This window comes from Cynocephalus volans, chromosome 4, assembly GCF_027409185.1.
Source record: "Cynocephalus volans isolate mCynVol1 chromosome 4, mCynVol1.pri, whole genome shotgun sequence".
In the NCBI taxonomy this organism is placed as follows: domain Eukaryota; kingdom Metazoa; phylum Chordata; class Mammalia; order Dermoptera; family Cynocephalidae; genus Cynocephalus; species Cynocephalus volans.
This window is the reverse complement of record NC_084463.1, coordinates 126,937,791-126,958,165: the sequence shown is the minus strand read 5'-3', so window position 1 is coordinate 126,958,165 and position 20,375 is coordinate 126,937,791. Positions and strand designations below refer to the sequence as shown.

At 39.2% G+C, this 20,375-nt stretch overlaps 1 protein-coding gene across 1 annotated transcript in view; it reads left to right on the top strand.

Moving 5' to 3' along the window:
• BDNF (brain derived neurotrophic factor) overlaps positions 1-20,171 on the top strand; it is a 31,906-nt gene extending 11,735 nt beyond the window's left edge. The window contains exon 2 of the mRNA XM_063095873.1: positions 19,354-20,171. Coding sequence (XP_062951943.1) covers positions 19,354-20,118 — 765 coding nt within the window. The 3' untranslated portion in view covers positions 20,119-20,171. The remainder of the gene's footprint in view (positions 1-19,353) is intronic.
• The last annotated feature ends 204 nt before the right edge of the window (positions 20,172-20,375 follow it).

Sequence of the window (20,375 nt, the reverse complement as noted above, 5' to 3'; positions counted from 1 at the left end):
TAGTAGTAACTAATCAAATAACCATTAAATCATTATTGTGTGTCTTCTCTGTGTCAGATTCTATTCTAGGAGCTGCAGATATGATGTTTTAGTCAAGAAATATGTTCTAGAATGTCCCACTCAGGAAAGTCTGTTGACTTTAAAGAAACATTCCCTAAATAGAAGCTTCACGAGACAGCCCAGGCCTGGTACCTGCATTCCTGGGCCTGATGACCAAGTTTGAGTCCACACCCATCACTTACCAGCTCTGCGATCTTGGGCAAGTTACTTAAATTCTCTGTGCCTAGAACAATGTTGAGGGAAATCCTTTCCCCCAATCCTTATGTTTCCACAGTGGACTTGCATCCTAAAATAGAACACAATGAGAGGAATATTCTGGGTCCTTCGCTTGTCCCCATTACTAGCTCCTTTCTGTGAGAAGAGGAGTGATTAATCTAATTGATGAGACGACTAGATCCGTCATCTTCTGAACTATAGAACATGTGAACCAAAGCAACTGACCACTGTGTTGAAATTGAGCTCACTTCTGTCTTGTTCTTTGGTACCGCTATGCCCAAATTTATAGGTTCTTGGCATTCTACCCATTATGTAGTTAACAATAAAGTCAGGGTCAGTTTCTCACAGACCCTGTCAAGACCTCTACTCTCTCAGTTCTCATTTTTCTGCTTCCAACTGTATGGGTCCCAGAGCCTTGGTTCAAGATCATAGGAAATAGGCCCCACTGTGTTTTCTACTACAACTTTGCTAGCATGAGGTTGACCCTGTATTTTGATTCCTAGTTGATAATTTATTTCTATTTTCTCAATTCAACATCCCAAGGGGAGGAGGTATGATTACTCCAAACATGTAACAGGAGGAAGTTGAATAAATGGTATTTTTTTCAAAGTTGCATGAGATATGGTCCTTGTTCCAGAGAAGCTGTCTTATAAGTTTGCTTTTTTTTTTCCTCCCATGTATTTTAGTGGTAACTCTACAATTAGATTGTATTTTCGTTTTTCAAGCGTTTATAGCTCCTATATTGTCTTAGTCTCCATAGCACATAACAGCCTGCTGAGCACATACATAGTAGGTGGCCCTGTAGGTACTTGCTAAATAATTCAGCATGTCTTTCTTTCATGGAAAAGAAAGATTACAGTGTTGTTATCAGTTCTAGGTAAGTATCCATAAATGAGTTTTGGGTTTCCAGCTCATGTGCTCCAGAAACTCACCCACATTGAACTCTTCATGGGTTCTTTGTCTTGCTTTATGAGTTGTACATGCTAAGAGGTTAGCAGATCAGATAACATAATCTTTCGCTCCACAAAATATGATCTATATTGAACGCAAATCTGGGCCCAAAGCCTCTTCTTCTCTGCCACGTTCTTCCCCTTTTCATTCCCTGTTTTCTGAATATCCTTTATGCATATGTCAATTACAGCATGTACTACATTGTACTATAATATATGTTTATGTGTCTAACCTGCTGCCCATCCCTCCTCTAATAGTGAAGCCCCCAAAGGCAAGGATTCTGTCTCATTCATTTTGGTGTCTCCAGTGCCTATACTCAGAGAATGTCTGTCAAATGAGCAAAGAGTTAAAAGTAAATCTTAAGGGAAGATTAAGTCACAGTCATCCTAAGCTTTCAGTTTGACAAGTTCACATCGAAAAGAAAGGCTTTCACAGATAACCTAGCCACAGAGGATGCTGGGTGACCTTTGTTGCTCTGAAGGGAGAAGGAACAGAAATAGAGCTTTAAAAACATTTGGGGGTTTCCCCACCCCCACCTCATGAAATAAACACGGCCTGCACATGAGTTCTCTTCACATGAGGGAGTGACAGAAACACTGCTGGTTATAACCTTCAGCTGACCAATCAGAGCTCTGCTGAGGACGAGTGAGCATGTATCTCTGTCCTTGATATACACCTTGAAGGTGTCAGTCCATTGTTTCTGTGTTCACTTAAACATTTTCATAAGAACTGCTTTTTATCTTGTGAGCTTCTAACTAAATGATTAACGCTGTAAAATTGACCATTTGGGGTAACCCTGAAACACTTCTCTTGAAAACTCTTAATAGGTAAGAGTGTGCTCACCTCCATGGGTCTCTGATTTTCTTGTTATACTTGAAAATCAGTGACAGTTTAACTTGGGATGATCACTTAACAAATCCATTAAGAGTTACCAAGTTAATTATTCCCACTTTACATGAAGCAACCTTGAAAATGATTTTCCTAAAGCGAAGTATATCTAAACCTAGTGAGTTCTTAATAATCTTTGCTGATGAATGAATCATTAATATATGACACATTCTTAATACTTAATCGGAGGCAGCTTTAGCATCTTGGGCAAGAGGAGGCCCTTATTTGAAATATCACAGGATAGTAAGCCTCCTAGAGAAATTTCTTTAAGGAGACATGGTCTGCTCTGAAGCATGAAGCTAGAGCCAAGAGGACATTGTATTGACCCAGTGTGGCCTCAGAGCTTCTCAACATGGCCTAAAGTTAAAGTACCTCATTTCATTAAGAGGTGGGCCAGTTAGAATACTTAGATGTGGCTGGAACCAGGCACCTTCCCTAATCAAAATAGAAAGGACTGCCTTGCTTGCTTTTTCTGAGTTCTAAATAGCTGCTGTCCTAACCCAGCATCTGGATAGCAGTTAGAGCACCTTCAGTGAACCTCCTCATGTGGTTATCGCTAGCCTCGTGGAATGTTTTACTTTAGAACGGTGAGGAAAGCAACCCCTGGATTTCCGTGATTAATTTAACATTGTGGTGCAGCTCTGACCATCCCTTTAATGGGCGATCTGCTTTCCAGATGACTGTACATATGAACAAGAAGTGTGGGGGTTTTTTTTTTTTTTTTTTTCCTTTTTAAAGGGTTTTTTCATTCAGTCTCTAAATTGGGTAAAAAGTCCTCTAGGGAACACTTCCAGAAGTGTTGGACTTGCAGAGGGAGAGAACATACCTTGGGAACAAAGTGGAGTGAGCGGGAAAGTGGGAGGGGGAGGGAGGTTGGAATAATTGGGTGGGGGACACGGGTTACAAATGCAATTTGTAGTAACGGGCATGCTGCCAGTATGGATCTGGCCTTCACATCTTGGGCATGAGGGGTGACAATCAGCTTTGTGTCTCATGAATATTCATAACCAAAAAAAAAAAAAAACATTTGAAGTTCACATCTGATTTTGGAAGTCAGTTGGAGGCCTCCTGTCTGTGGGTGACAGTCACATGTCTCCAGCAGCCGCACTGATCACAAGGAATAAGGTCATTCTTTTGGGTCATTCACTCAACATTGGTCTCGTATCTGCATTTAACTCTGTACAGTTTGCTCCCATACATGTCTCCTCACTTCCCCAGTAGGCTTTACAGAATTTTCAGTCAGTCAATTGCAGAGGACCACATACGGAGTCATTTAGCCACATGTCTTCCTCTTCAAGTTAGCCTGCCCTTGTTTTCTGTTTATGTTTAGATTCCATCTTTTGGAAGTTTTCTTTCCTCCCTGCTATCACAGTGCATCAGACTCTTATGGGAATGGATCCCATTCCCCTCCTATGTTCGGCCATGGCCACCCTTCAGGCTAGTGTTATGTTTTACAGCAGTTGTTTGTAGAGTTGCCCTTTACAGTTTACAAAGCCGTTTTCCATGTGTTGACGATCCCTGTGTGATGCTGTGAGTCAGACAGGGTAAGTATTCTTATCCTTATCGTATCACAGAGGTGAAGGCCACAGGGTTCTTGAATTTATTCACCCATAAATTTGTCCAATTTGTTGGTTAAAAATGGTCAAATGTTAGCCATTTCATAGTGTCAACTTAGTAGAAAGCAGGAGTCAGGAAGGGCTGGGATTCAGGTCTTCAGCTCCCACCCTCACGGACTGTCCTCTGTACCCAACTGCCCACCTTGAATTAGTTTCTTCGGGGAAAATGTCTGCCAAACTGGGATGGCACCCACCAGACTTCTTAATTGTATCCATCACCAGGACACGCAAGCAAAGGAATTGGTGTGAATCTCTGGAATATCTGTTGCATCAGAGCAGTGTAGGAGATTGTTTGGTGCCACAAATGAAGCTGCTAGGTTAAACATTTTTTTAAAATTGGTTATTTTAAATTTTTGATAGTTAATATACATGACTCAAACACCAAAATAGAATTAAAAAGAAGTTTACACTGAGAAGTCTTGCTGCACCTGTGCCTTGCCCACCCCAGTTCCCCCACACAGCACCACCTATAGGTGATCATTTGTATTAGTTTCCTGTGAATCCTTTATAGTGTGTTCTATGGAAATACAAGTAAACACGAATATGTGTTGTTATTTTCCCCCATTTTTAGACAAAAGATAGTAAGCTATATATACACTGTTCTGCACCTCATTTTTAATCACTTACCAGTATATTCCAGAGAGCTTTCCATTTCAATATATGGGGAAATAACTTGTTCTTTATAGTTGCATGGATTCTATTTTAAGTATGTTCTATAGTTTAATCAACTTTCCTTTATCTGGAAATTGGACTATTTCTAATAGTTGTGATTGTTGCAGTTAATAACCTTGTATATATATCATTTTGTACCTGTGTACCTGTTATCTATATATTTATTCCCAGAAGTAGAATTGCTGGGCCATTTATAATCAAAATGATAGGTGTTGCCCAGTTGTCTTGCAAAGGGTTTGAACTGTTTGTACTCCCACCACCAGCGTATGAGAATACTTGTTTCTGCACAGCCTCACTCACAGAGCATATGGGGTGAGATGAGAAATGAGGCAAACTTCTAAGTGAAGACTCAGTCTTCTACCTTGTCCCTAGTTTGCAGTGGGAATACTGCACAGTTCCAAGAGCTGGTGCAGGCATCAGTTCCAATGGAAATAATGGCTCATCATGGCCATGGGTGTAAGCCAGCTCTAGTGGCACACATGGAATGGACCCACATTGCCACTTGCAGAATTTCCTGTGACAGAAAGTTGAACACATATTCATTATTCACCCAATGGGCAGTGCTGGATCTAAAGAGCACAGCAGTTCTTATTGGAACAGTAAAGACAATTGTTCCACCACAATGCACTGTGTACCAGGATTTTACTATTCTTTTCTCAGTTACTCCAGGGACTAAGTTCAAGAGATATAGCTCAAATCACAGAGGAAGTCTTGCTAACCTTGGAACTTTCATACCCAAGGGATGCTCTTTCGAAGAATGATTTTGTACTTCCCCCAAGATTTGTAATTAAATAATTAGTGCTTTATAAGATAAATCTGCCAGGGTACAATATAAACATTGAACTGTGATGCAATATTGTTAGACTTTTTCCTGAAAGTTGCCAGGCAGTTTCCTGCATTATGCAAATAGGGAATCATATAAAAACACGTGATTTATGGCCTAGATAACATCTCCACATTTTTTTTTTTTTGCAAGAGTCATTTTCTTTTTTTTTTTTTTAATTTTATTTTGTCGATATACATTGTGGTTGATTATTGTTGTCCCTTACCAAAACCTCCCTCTCCTCCCTCCCCCCCAACAATGTCCTTTCTGTTTGCTTGTCGTATCAACTTCAAGTAATTGTGGTTGTTATATCTTCTCCCCCCCCCGTTTTTTTTTTTTTTTGTGTGTGTGTGTGTGTGTGTGTGTGTGTGTGTGTGTGTGAATTTATATATTAATTTTTAGCTCCCACCAATAAGTGAGAACATGTGGTATTTCTCTTTCTGTGCCTGACTCATTTCACTTAATATAATTCTCTCAAGGTCCATCCATGTTGTTGCAAATGGCAGTATTTCATTCGTTTTTATAGCTGAGTAGTATTCCATTGTGTAGATGTACCACATTTTCCATATCCACTCATCCGATGATGGACATTTGGGCTGGTTCCAACTCTTGGCTATTGTAAAGAGTGCTGCGATGAACATTGGGGAACAGGTATACCTTCGACTTGATGATTTCCATTCCTCTGGGTATATTCCCAGCAGTGGGATAGCTGGGTCATATGGTAGATCTATCTGCAATTGTTTGAGGAACCTCCATACCATTTTCCATAGAGGCTGCACCATTTTGCAGTCCCACCAACAATAACATCTCCACATTTTAGAAAGCGTATATTCCAGGTCATCCCCACATAACTCCTTACCATTCTTGTTGGAAAGATTGATTTTCAGTATTCTTTTTCTCTGAGGACAGTGTACTCTGTTTAGAAAAAATTCCCTTCAGTTCTATTGCATAGAAAAGTGTGGCGAATGGAGCCTTGGTGGAGTGGTTGTTCGATCCAAATGGACATTATTTTTTTTTCCCCAGAGATATTGCAACAGGACCCCTTTATAGGGAAAGCCACCCTCTTCCCCTATACAGGATAGCTGCACTTGGAGAATTGCACTGGTGACTGTATCTGGTCTACACAGAGATCACTCCCGGGCATAAGGGTGGACTGCCACAAGCTAGCTGACACACCACTGACAGATACACACTTTCTTTTGTTAATAATACCTGCGAAGCCTTTCCCAACAGGCCTTTCCAGTTTTGTTCTCAGGCTCCTTGCAGCTCCTTCCCTAAAAGTCTCTTTCAAGAGCTGGCAATGGCCAGAAGCAAGGTGTTCTGTCTTTTGTGCCATTGTCATCCCACCTGCCACGGCACATTCAGGATGTCAGCCCAGCTACGTGTTTTGCAACAGTTCAGTGTGGCTGTGGGTCCAGCTGCCTTTGTCATTCATGCCAAGGGCTTCCAGGTACTAGTTTGGTGGGAGAGGATCCATTCTCTGACTCTTGTTCCTTTGGCTGTTTTGCTGGCACAATCAGGGAGAGTCTGCTGCTCTATCTGTGCTGGCCCAACTTTTCTGCCACCTTTGTGGTCTTGACTAATTGTCTGAACTACTCCTGGAAAATAAGTTTGAGATGTCTTGCTATCACTTCCTTTTCACTCATATCTCAGTCCCTCTGCTATATTCCTGAGGAATAGGACAAATGAGATGGGTCACAAGTAGGGTGGCATAGGGTCCCAGACCTCCAGATTTTGAGGGGATTAGGTTTGGGTGCTAAAAAGAAAGATTTAATGTGGCAGTTATTTTCTTAAAAGGCACATTGGCACTCATGTCTTGACTGAAATCATTCTTACTCAAGTGGAATTGACAGAGGAGTATTTGGTAGTTGTGGTTACTGGTCTAAAAAGTACGTGGTTCTATTCCATCTCCTGTAGAAATCTTCTCAAGGGTAAATGTTCTGACATCTCCAACAAATTACCTTCATGTGTCGTTTTGACACTATGCCCTGTTAAGTATGCATGTATGGTTGGTACTGTGAGGGAATAATTGTCTTGGCAAGAGGGTCGTAACGAAGAAACATTAGGGTTATATTCAGCCTCTGTGAAATTAGTGTGTAAACAAACTGCTTATCAGAACTGATCATATGGGGCTTTGTTTAAATAAATAAGAAAGTGGTGCATAGGGTCTGCAGGATCAGGATATGGGTGCCAAGTAGACCTCCCTCAAAACATAGGATGCCACTTCCACATCTGACCCCATATGGAAAGAGGCACTGCTCGCATGGAAAGCCAGCCCTGGTTCATATGCCATCTCCACCACAGGCTGGGTATGTGGCCTTAGACAGTTTACTGAACCTCTCTGAGCCTGTTTCCTCAGTTGCAAACTGTGGATAATCAGATTGTCAATCTTATAGTTAATAAATCCTAGTGTTTTTTTTAAATCATTTTTAATACAGAGAAATTTTATATATTACTTATCATTTATCCAGCTGCCCAGAACATCTTCCAAAAATCTCCCTCATACATACCACCACCAACAAATACTGTATTTATTTATAGACACTATGTAGAAATACAGTCCCTGTCCTGTGCTTAGATTGAACATATTGCTGCTTGAGTTTGCATGTCATCTGTAGAAATCAATGTTTACTGAAAAGGAAAGGGGTGGAGACTAACCACAGTCTTGACACTCGTGGCATCATGGAATTGAATGTTTCCATATAGGTGCATTAAAGTTATGTGGATATTTTCTGGCCAGCCAGCTGGATCTCTTTTGTCATCTGAGATGTTAATATTTTCCTCATATTTTATAGTAGTTCTGGAGCATAGCCAGTTTCTCAAATACAATCCACATGGCTCATTATGCACAGGGCAGAGACTGCCTTTCTGGTGCTGGTCAGATGATCAGTGATGATCAGAGGAGTCAGGAGCTGGAGTAGGGCCATGGGCAGGGGAACATATTAAAATGATTTTCCTCCTGCATTAAGTTGCAAATAGTGAGCACTTTCCTGTGCTTTATAGTAAGTAATTAAAAGAAATTATAGAGTTGGATGCAAAAATAACCTGAAGTACAGTGTTCTCCATGTGTGCAGGAGGTTAATCCTCATTAATGCTCAGAACACTGGGTTTCTACAGAAAGGGCCGCATGTCCCCACATGTTTTGGCAGCTACCCACACGCTTCTGTATGGTGCGACTGCATCCCAGAAGAAGGGCTGTGCTGTGTGCCTCTGTGCTTCAGTGGAATTTAACACACTGATTCCTGAAAATGGTCTCATAAAGGTGAGCCACAGAAAGCTAATAGCCTTCTCTTGCTAATTTTCTCTTTCCCCTGGGATTTCTTGATAATCACTTGAAAAGGAAAGTTCTTCTTTTCCCTCTAGAGGCAACTTATCTTTCCTGTTTCTTCCCCCACCTATTTCCACCTCTCTTGCTTTCTTACATTTAATATTCTATGTACATTAGAGGATAGGGTCTAATCTAGAGATATCCCTTCATCCGGTGGGAATCCTCCATCCCATTCTCATTTCAGCCCTTCTGAATCAATGATGTTGAAGCCTGCCAGTTTGGTTCTAAGGTGGGTCTACTTATGTACAGATATTCTTTCTGTAGTGGAAATTGCTCAGATAACTCATTAACCACAGGAATACATTGACTATAAGAAATTTCAAGAACATCATCTGTGGAAAAACTGGGAAGGGCATGCCTTTGCCACAGCTCTCAGGTCCATCAGGAGTGTCATTGTATGGTGACAGTGTCTGATAGGGGGTTGGCTCTCAGCTGTCAGATTTCCCATAGCATCTTATGGCGAGAACTTGGGGTGTCCAGTAACGTGCTTAAAGCAACCTGTTGATTTAAAGCTGACAATTCTGAAAAAAGAGACTGACATAAGACAGACTAGTCTTGACTTTCTTTCTCTTTATTTAATTGTGATTCTTCTGGCATCTTCCCAATCTCCACATAATGGCAAACTTCTTTTCTTAAAGGAGGATTCCCTCTATCCTTGGGTCTGAATGTTATGATGTGTTCTCCCCTTAGGGACAAAGAATACAGTTGCGTCACACTTGCTTTGTTTTTTGGTACAGAGCATGCTTCTTCTGGGGTGCAGGGACTTGGAAGACAGTGCCCTGGTTTGCTTTCACAACATCCCCTGTTAATGGGTGTGTCTTGTGTGTAATTTAGGGGAGGCAGTCTTTTAGGTATGTTGACATCTGTACTTTCCAATGTGGGGCTGAAGGTGGAACCCGACAATACTTGAGATACCACCTGGGAAATTAGCGTTCTGTGTCATCTCAGCCTCACACATTTGCAAATGATTTAACAGCAACACTATCAGTGTTTCTGGTGTGAGTCATTTGCATTTGGACTGGTGAACTTGGTGACTTGTTGGTGTTTGGAAATTAGCAATCTTTGCAGTCTTTTGCAAGAAGTGTGAACAGCAGACTAATCTCCAGTTCTGTTTCCACAACTGCCCGATCAACCCCTTCATAATGTTGGTCAGCTCCAAAAATTTTATACTTTTCTGTGGAAATCTAACTTACGTTTTTACCATTTTGGATACTTCAGTCTTTAAGCAAATGATCCCAAATATTGGCTGCCAACTGAAAAATTGGATTACCTGCTAGGCACCTTACGTAGAGTCAGATTTGGGTTGGGGAGGAGTTTTTGATACTTATAGTAATGTATTTTAGGGTTTTGTTGTTGCTTCTGCTGTTATATTTTGTTAGTTTTTGTTTTTTGGGTTTTTTAAAATTTCATGGTATTTGATAGGAGAGAGCTGGATCCGTTGGTTTTAAGACAAGTCTAGAAATAAGAAGTCTGCTATTAAGTGGGCGAGTCAGTGCTCCCTGCCTCTGTCTCTATTTCACCATTTCAGAACAGAAAGAACCCAAAAGGGCCAGAGATGTGTGGCTGAAAGTAACATTAATGTGCCTGGAAATCTATCACTTCCTGTAGCTGTTCATATCATTTCCAGTATGATTCTGATTGAGTGGTATTAAACTGTGTTACATGATCAGGGAAGTCAGTTATGCTTGCACTTGCCTTGTAGCATTTAGGTAAAAATTATTTATTAAGTAGAGGTCCAGAGTTAGGTCAGCAGTACTCTATAAATTCTCATTCAACCAATCACATTTATAGATATTCTGTACTTTATGGCATAAACACAATAGTGGAAAAGCCAGTTGTCATTAAGGAAAACCAGATTTTACTTAATACCATTACAAAGGCAAAGATATTTTTCCACATAGTAAGTGTCCCAATAAAACAGTTGAACCAAACAGGAAAAATGATAGGTAACCCCATGGCATGCTGAGAAAGTAACCATAATACTTTCCTTATCTTAAGCAGCTTCCTTTCTCTTTATCATTTAGTCTAGTGATTCTCAACATTAATAAGTATATGAATCATTCTGAGTTGTATGAATCTTGTGGAAATGCTGGTTCTGATTGAGTGGGTGGATGGGATGGGGGAAGGGAAGCTGCGATTCTGCATTTCTTCCTGGTGATATTAAAGTTGCTGGCTCATTAATATCACTTTGAGAAGCAGGATTTGATTTAATTTCAGCCTGTGGAAGTTTATCCCATACCTACACTTCCGAAAATTCTAGTTACAGGTCCCATAAACTTCTCCCTTTGTTGGAGTTTTTTTAATTGCAAATTTGAATTGCATTAATATATAACACTCAAATAAAAAATTATCTGAAGTTTGAGACTTTAGGTTGCATAAAATTAACTTCATACTTTAAATTTTTCTATAAATTCAAAAGTCAGTATATTTAAGTACAACTTGAATGCCTATGTTACAGTGACATTTGTTTTTCTATCTCCCTATTTACCACTTTCAGAGTCATTGTTCCTTTACAGGAAAATTTTTCCCACACGATTTCATAGTAGTTGTAGAACACCTATCATTAAACATGATGTTTGATGTTTACTTCATAATTTTTCTAGGTCCTTCATTGCAGAGTGGGTCACTGAAACTTCATGGAACCAGTTGGAATTAATTTTCTTCTTAATCAATGTCACTGTCTACCATGTATGGGAATTTGGTAAATACTACTGAATTGCCAAAAACAATGTATTAAGAATATTGTTAAATCTAAACTTTAATGAATTCTAACAAATTCCCATCTGAAATTCTAAACAAAATGGAATCCTAATTAAAGAGGTTATACTTTCTAGTTGAATGTCAACTGTCACTTGGGTCCTCTAAACTAAAAAATGGTTGTTTTAAAGTATGAAGAAAGCATTTTCAGACAAGCTACTCATTTGATATGCAAGTGACTTGGGTATGCTAGGACCTCTTTATTATAGACTAGAGATGTGTGCTGTTTGGGCAGTGTTGCTCCATGATGAGGAGGCAGGAGAGGGAGGTCAAGGCACGGATGGGACCACCAGCTCTGGGTGGCTCTGGCTTTCAGGGAGCCTCTATCAGTTACAGCAGAACAGCAGCCGGTTTCCTAGGGCAGGAATGCTGGAAGCACTTAGAGCCCTTTGGGTGGTGGCACTGTGCCTGAGGTTGGGATGCTAGGTGGGATGTTCTCTGCTCAGATCTGGGTCTTGTGCCAGGCACTTTTTATTCATTATTCCAAAATTTATGACATAATTTCAGCTCATTTTAAGAGTTACTCTTTTTACTTTAATTGCACTTCCCTAAATAGTATACAAATATTACCAGCACAAAGAGAGTTGAGTCATTCAGTGTGTTGGGAGAACCTAGTTTGTACAAGGAAGGTACTGTACAAATTGCTCTTCGTGGTAATTCAGGTGAGAATACCCAATTCCTATTCTTATGGAGCATGTGGTCTAGCTTTACTCTTGAAGAGAGGTAGATCTTCTGCCAATAGAAAAATCCTTATTTTTTTAGGGCAAAGTTGGGGAATAGAAGGAGATAACAGAGGACCAGAGCTAAAGTGCTTTTTTTATCAAAAATGCATGTAAATCTATCCACCAAATTAATAATTCAGGCAAATATGCATTTTTTCCTCATGGTACTGACATGTACATACTACTCTGGATATGAACTGAGAATCAGCAGTTTCTCTGGCACTCCTAGTGAGTTTAAGTAATGTCTACAAGAGTCACTCAGCACCATGGCCATAACAGGGGATCAGAGAGTACTCTGACATGAAGGACTGTGTTTTGTAGGAAGTGTATCTGGATTCCCTCATACATAAACTACATTATAGTTACAAACTACATTTTTAAAGGCACTTTCTTCAAAGCTGTGGAACATCTGCAATATCAGATATTATTTACTAAAATATTTATTAGTTTCAATTGATGAGCCACCCAGATAAGTAGTTGAGTACCTATAATGATCATTACATTTTTTTCCTCATTTTTATTTCTGGATTTCAACTACCCATTAGTTTCTTTGAGGACTTTGGTGGGGGAAGGGGATTGTTGTGGTGGTTTTGTTTGTTTGTTTGTTTAGTCTTCTTGGCTAAGCACTACATATATAATGGGAAAATAAGGTGGAAATAACGTAGAGGGATGGAACAAACTGGTCCCTGTCGTTTAAGTCCTAGTTTCTTTTGGAATCTGGGGTTTTGACCTTGCTCTATCAGGGGAACCACAGCACATGGATGAGTTGATTAAAAACTCTGGTCCTCTTTCCTCCTGTGTGAAAAAGGGATAATTATAGTTACTTGCACCTCTAGGGTCCTATGAGTCTTAATTACTTAATATTTGAGAAGTGTGTGGAGATCTTCGAATTAAAAGTGCTGAGCAGTGGAATCAAAGTTCAGTATAATTATAATTGGAATGAAAGTTTGTGGTCCCACCTTCCCTCTACCTCTCTCCATCCTGTTTTTCTCTGCCACCCTACACATTACTGATGGTTACTACTCACATCTGCACACTTCTCTCTAGCGCTTTTTCTCCTGTAGCGCACTTCCACTTATTAATTAATTAATATATATATTCAGGCCCTTAACCTCACACTTACATAACTATGTAGTATTTATTTTTAAAGCTGAGTAGTCACTAAGAATAAAATCAATAAGTTAATTTGTTTCTTCCCATCTACCATTCTTGCAAGTCCTCCTCCACATGTTGACAAACCGGTCCTGTTGAAGCATTGCACGGTTCAGAAACTCTGATTGGCTCTTCAGTACCTGTAAGGCAACATCTAAACTCTTTAGCATCATTCTCAGAGTCTTCTAAACTCCAGCAACCATTCAGTCTTGTTTCTCACGATTCCTACCTATTCCAGAACTCCTTTCTCCAGACATCTACTCTATGCCTTCCTATCTCCATGCCGTTAATAAGCTGCCATTCACCCGCTGGTATCTTTTCTGGGTACATTCAAATCATTTGCATCTTCTTTACAAAGCATTCCTTCCTTCCCTAATTGGAAGTAACTTCTTTCTCCTTACAGAGTTTTATCTATACCTTTCCTAGATGGTTTCTACCTTTATATTTTAGTTACATATATATCCTATCTCCCTCCTGAACTATAAGGCTGGAAAGTAGACTCCATGTCTGATGAATGAATGAACAAAAGGAAAGCTACTATGGGTGTGGTGACACTGGATGAAAATGAAAGATTTTTAATATTGATTTGCAAGATTTCATCATGTAAGTTAGGAATTAAATATTAATTGATAATTTCTTCAACCTTACCATTAAGCTTGTCACTTACAGGACTGTCTAAAATGAGCAGCCATATCTTTAAACTGTGTTTTCTTTGATTATATGCTCACAGACAAAATCCAAAGGGACTGGGAACAAACACTGCTTTGCTTTCTTTTTTTCCTGTATGCCTGAATTATCTGTACTATTGTTTGGTTTCCCTTCTTAGCGTTGGATATGAAGACTTGGTTCTAACACACCTAAATGTTTGCGAGCTTTCTCTTAGAAGATCACATTGTCTGAAATTCCATTCTACTGGAGCCAGCCTTAAAGTTGAAGGGTCTTAGATAGAGGTCATGATTTATCAGCCCTACAAAGTAATATCTTAATGATGCTGCTCCTTTAGAACGTTAGGTTCCAGGATACATGTAACTGCAGAAAACTGTGTCCACATTTCATTAGCTCCTTCTCTGTCATAGCCTCTCTCCTCCCTGCAGTTAATATTCTAAAACTGGCAGCACGTCCTAATGGTCAAAGCTTGCATCAGGATACAGGTGACCTATTAGCTTTGTGACATTTGACAGGTTACTTAACCTCTCTGAAGCATAATTGTCTCATCTGTATAATTGGGATAATACTATCTGTCCTGTTTCCTTGTAAAAATCAAATTAGACAATGCTTGTAAATGCTCTATAGTCTTTTAGGTGAATATAAGCTATTACTATGGCAGGAGAGCATGCTGTCATGAGTAGTCTTCTGGCTAAATGTTTAAGATTTGTGAGTCATGCTTAAAACCAAACTTTATTTCTACTTGATTTTCTTTTTGGTCCTGTGTACTATATCAAATTTTCTGACAGTGCGGCTAAGAAAACCTTCTTAGCATTTTATAGATGTAGTTGAGTTGATTGTTGTAAGACTTGGAGCAGAAGTAGACAGCACCAGTGAAATTAAATAGATTATAGACTAATGATCTACTTAGCAATATTGCACTTCCTCTTTATCTTTTGTGTAATTAAGACTCACCTGAAGGGCAGAAATGAAGAATTGTCATGGAAGTTCTCATTTAATCTTTTATGACTTCCTAATACAATCTGTAAAATTACTCATTGAAGAGCTTAGCAGAATAAAGGAAGTTAAAAGACTGAAAACTCCAAATTCTGCTATTATTATTATTATTACTACTACTCCTGACTGCTTTCCAAGTCTCCTATTGATCTATTAGAAACAGAACTTCACAAGAAATAGTAGGGCAGTTAGTACGTTGTACTGTTAATTGCTTTTTAATTATTCAAGTAAAGCTTTACCATAATAACAGAACTCAAGAAATGGCTCATGGCTGATGATCACCGTCTGTGAAATTCCTTAGAACTTATAATTTGGGGTGAGTACAGCCTATACTTTACCTAAGAATTTTAGTGAGTTCACTGATGCTTTCCAAATGAAAAGCTTCCTGTGAAAATTATGTCGGAACTGTCTTTTCTTTTAGTTTATTAAACCCATCAGTAAGCTTTTACTGAGTACTACCATTACATTTGTCTGTATTAAGCATTATGGGGGAGCAGAAATGATCCATTCCCTCAGAAAGCTTACCTTCCAACTGAGGACTGAGGACTGACCATAATTAGTGAATACAGTTAACAACTAACAGGTGAGTAGGGAAGGAAGTACTGAGTAGGAGTAATGTGGAATTTTAGAAGAGGAAGGCAGTGTGTGCTGGAGTAGAGAAGGCAGCATGCATGACTTGATGCTTGAACTGCATCATGAAGGATAAGCAAGATTTAGTCACAGAGAGAGAGAGAAGTTTTCCAAAAGAATGGGACAGGTAACTTCCAGGCAATAATGTATATAGGGCTCAAGGATTCTGGCCTGATCAGAGCAGAAGTGACGAAGCATCAAGTAATAAAAAGTTAGCTAAGTAGGGAGAGACTAGATTTTGGAGGGTGTTGAATACTAGATAGAAAAGGTGAGATGTGATCTGATGGAACAAAAAAGCCATTGCAAGTTTTTGTGTGAGAGAATAAGAAGATAAGAGTGGTTAGTCAGGAAGTGGTCATCAGAGTTGTATGGAGCACAAAGGATGTTTAATACAGCAGGGACATTGTAGTCATGAAGTGAAATGGTAAGGGCTCAGCTAAGATGGTAGCAGTGGGATGGAGAAAAAGAGATGGACCGCAGAAATTGTTTTAAAGGAAATATCAGCAGGCTGTATTTACTGACTGGATTTGAAGGCTATTCAAGAAATGAAGGGTGATGGGCTAAAGGGTACAAAACTGTACTGTCTACCCTAAATGAATCATTGTGCAGTACATGCATGTATTGAAACAACACACTGTACCCCACAAATATATAATGTAAGTGTTAAAATTTTTGAATAAAAATATTACAGCTAGATAAAAAAAGTAAGTTCTATTGGTGTACAATTGAGCCAGGCATCTATAATTAACAATAAGTTTCTGCATCCTATCAGATGACTAGAATAGAGAAGGTGAAATGTCCACATCACAAAGAAATGATTAAGTTTTATAATGATGAATATGCTTATTACCCTGATTTGAGCATCACACATTGTATACATATCTTGAAATACTGCTCTGCACCCCATAAATATATATAATTAATATGTTTCAATAAAAATATTTTAAAAATATTCTTTTAAAGAAATGTATTGTCCAAGATTTCTAGCCTGTGCCTGAATTGTCCAAAATATCAGCAAACCATTGTTTGAAACAGAAAAGGTAGGAGGTTTGTTTCAACAAAAAGGTGATGAGTTTGGTGTTGGACCCACTTGACTTCAAGAACTTATAAGTGAGTAGACAGAATTTCAAAAGTGCCACTCAGAGGGCAGAGCTAGAGATATGGGGTGGGACTTCATCGTCAGTGAGTTGATTTTTGAATCTATGGAGACGTTCAGCTTTGAGGGTTGCCCACGTTTGAACTTCAGAATGAAGGCCAAGTAATATTTACTTAGATGCCGATTGTTCCTCTGAAATATTTGCTTGTGGAACTGATAAGAGAATTGTGCATAAAGCATTAATTACTTTTGTAATAAAAAACTTACTAATAAAAAGATAAATGAGACCAGCGAAAGGCAGTACCATTAAAAGACTCATTATTATAGTAATGATAACAAAACAATTTTTCAACTCTGTATTTTGATGCCTCAGTACCTTGGGCTATTTTAAGCAGTTAGTGTGATTACTTAAAATAAATACTTGTTAAATTTACTATATTTCATTAATTCTAAGATGCATCTTTTTTTCATATTTTAACATGCCTCAAATCTTACAGTTGATGCCATTTGTCATATTTAGCAGCCATGACATAGTTGTCATTGCCTTCACCAATTTATTTTGCTTGTTTTTATTTGTTACGTATACATAAAATTTATATACGATCAAACGTATCCAACTAAATCTAAAAATATTCTTTCAGTAAGTATACAATAAAAGCTTTAAGTGATATAGCAATAGTTTGGCTGCATTTTTTTCCTAGTGGCACATAAAATGGTATGTTTTATAAGGATGGTATCTTAAATTTGATGAAATATAATATTAAAAGATAGCTGATCATATATATCTCTACGAGAGTGATGTAAGTGGCTGAAGTATTCTAAATTTGCATTCTTTCATTGACCTAAATGTAAGGTGCCCCATGGGTTGTTTAATTTGAACTGGGAATATTAGAAGAAAGATCTTTCATTCAATGGTGTAAGTACCATCTGCCAGGGATAGAAACCTCCTTGGAGGATCCATTTCTTTAAAGGTACAGAATCCAGAACATTCACAAAGGTTTAAATGTTAGCAGAATAGACATCTATATTTTATTCAGACCAGTGTGCCCCTCCTAGTGTCAGACCAATGTGTAATCCAAGCATTTCTGAGCATGGTTGCTGTTTGTGCAAAGTGAGAGTGAATCTAAAGGAAATTTGTGTTTAGGGCTGATAATAAAGTCTCTTAGTGGTAGAAAATGTTATCTCTTAAAAAAAATGGAGAGCAGAAACATTTGATTCTCAGCATCACAGTTTTCAGCCATTTCTACACTGTTGACTGGAGGTAGGTTGCCGTCTCATTCAGTATCACTTCGTGGACAAAATCACAGTCCTTTTTCCTACTTATTTGCACAGCATAATGATGTTGGCATGTGTGTCTTTTTGTAAGTCCATGCCCTAGAACTGAGAAGTAGGAATAAAGTTACAATGTCAGGGCTGCGGGATGCTACGCTTTACTACTAAGGGACACAGTGCTTCAGGTAAGTAATTCTGAAGTCCTTCAGCACCTGACAGTGACCTTGAGTTGGTCCATAGGTATGTTTTCATTTTGCTTCATCCATTCTAATTGGCTTCCTAGAGCGTGCTTGTAGATGTAGAGACACATTAAGAGTAGAGCAACTCTGTGGCAACAGGAAGAGATTAATTTTGTGATGTGCTGTTAAAAGACTTCCCAGGAAACTTCAAAAGCACAGAAAGAAGCACTAGCTGCCTGTACCAAAATGTGTAAAATGCCACTCAGCTTTTTAACACACACACACACGCACACACGCACACACGCGTGCGACCACATTTTCAAAGTTGAGCTTTCTTAGCTAGGTCTATATATTAGCCAGAAGAGACAAGGGGTGAGGGGCTTCAGAGAGTTGGTGGAGATAAACACAGAATCCGCATATGGGAGGCATTTGAAATTGACTTAAATGCTTTTTTAATGCTGACTTTTCCAGTTTTCTCTTAAGCAGACACGTTGTTTTCATGGTATCAGCCCCAGGCATAGACACATCATTAAAGTGAACATGTAGAAAATGATTTGTTTGGAAATAAGCAAACATTTTTAGTTATGACCACCCAGGTGTAATAGAACACTGCAGTTGGGGGCCCTGAGTTCTAATATAAACTTTCTTCATGACATGAGGCAAGTCCTCTATGGCCTTTGGTTTTTCTTATCTGTAAAATAGGATGACTCAATAACATTACCTTTTTTCTTTGCTATAATAGATTATCTCTATGGGAGAAAAAAAAATAGTGATGTCAAGGCTCCTTACAGCTCTCTGCCTGCTGTTTTATTGTGCTATTCATGCCTAGACATCACATAGCTAGAAAGGCCCATCAGATCCCTCAGGCCACTACTGTTCCTGTCACATAATCGTGCAAAAACCCTGTTGCTAACTTGAAAAAAAAAAGTTACTATTACACTTCCAATTGTTGCATAGTAACATTTCTGATTTTGTATTTCTTGTAAGAGCATGAGCAGAGATCATTAAAAATTAAACTTACAAAGCTGCTAAAGTGGCAGGAAGGAGAGCTTGAAGCTACAATTTTTTCACTTGCTTAGAAGCCATCTAATCTCAGGTTTATATGCTCAGTCTTGGGGAAAACACTGCACGTCTCTGGTTTATATTAAACTACATAGAGCAGAGGACTGACATTGATTTGTGTCTGGTGCAGCTGGAGTTTATCACCAAGACATAGAAAACCTTTACCCTGCAGAATGGACTGGAATTACAATCAGATGGGCCACATTGTATTCCTGTGAAAGAAAGCCCTAACCGGCTATGTGTCTTGTTTCTGTTTTCTCCCTGCAGTTCCACCAGGTGAGAAGAGTGATGACCATCCTTTTCCTTACTATGGTTATTTCATACTTCGGTTGCATGAAGGCTGCCCCCATGAAAGAAGCAAATGTCCGAGGACAAGGCAGCTTGGCCTACCCGGGTGTGCGGACCCATGGGACTCTGGAGAGCATGAATGGGCCCAAGGCAGGTTCAAGAGGCCTGACGTCACTGGCTGACACTTTTGAACACGTGATAGAAGAGCTGTTGGATGAGGACCAGAAAGTTCGGCCCAGCGAAGAAAACAATAAGGACGCAGACTTGTACACTTCCAGGGTGATGCTCAGTAGTCAAGTGCCTTTGGAGCCTCCTCTTCTCTTTCTACTTGAGGAATACAAAAATTACCTGGATGCTGCAAACATGTCTATGAGGGTCCGGCGCCACTCTGACCCTGCCCGCCGTGGGGAGCTGAGCGTATGTGACAGTATTAGTGAGTGGGTAACAGCGGCAGATAAAAAGACTGCAGTGGACATGTCAGGTGGGACGGTCACAGTCCTTGAGAAAGTCCCGGTATCAAAAGGCCAACTGAAGCAATACTTCTACGAGACCAAGTGCAATCCCATGGGTTACACAAAAGAAGGCTGCAGGGGCATAGACAAAAGGCATTGGAACTCCCAATGCCGAACTACCCAATCGTACGTGCGGGCCCTTACCATGGATAGCAAAAAGAGAATTGGCTGGCGATTCATAAGGATAGACACTTCCTGTGTATGTACATTGACCATTAAAAGGGGAAGATAGTGGATTTATGTTGTATAGATTATATTGAGACAAAAATTATCTATTTGTATATATACATAACAGGGTAAATTATTCAGTTAAGAAAAAATAATTTTATGAACTGCATGTATAAATGAAATTTATACAGTACAGTGGTTCTACAATCTATTTATTGGACATATCCATGACCAGAAGGGAAACAGTCATTTGCGCACAATGCATTACATTCCTTGATAATGTTGTGGTTTGTTGCCGTTGCCAAGAATTGAAAACATAAA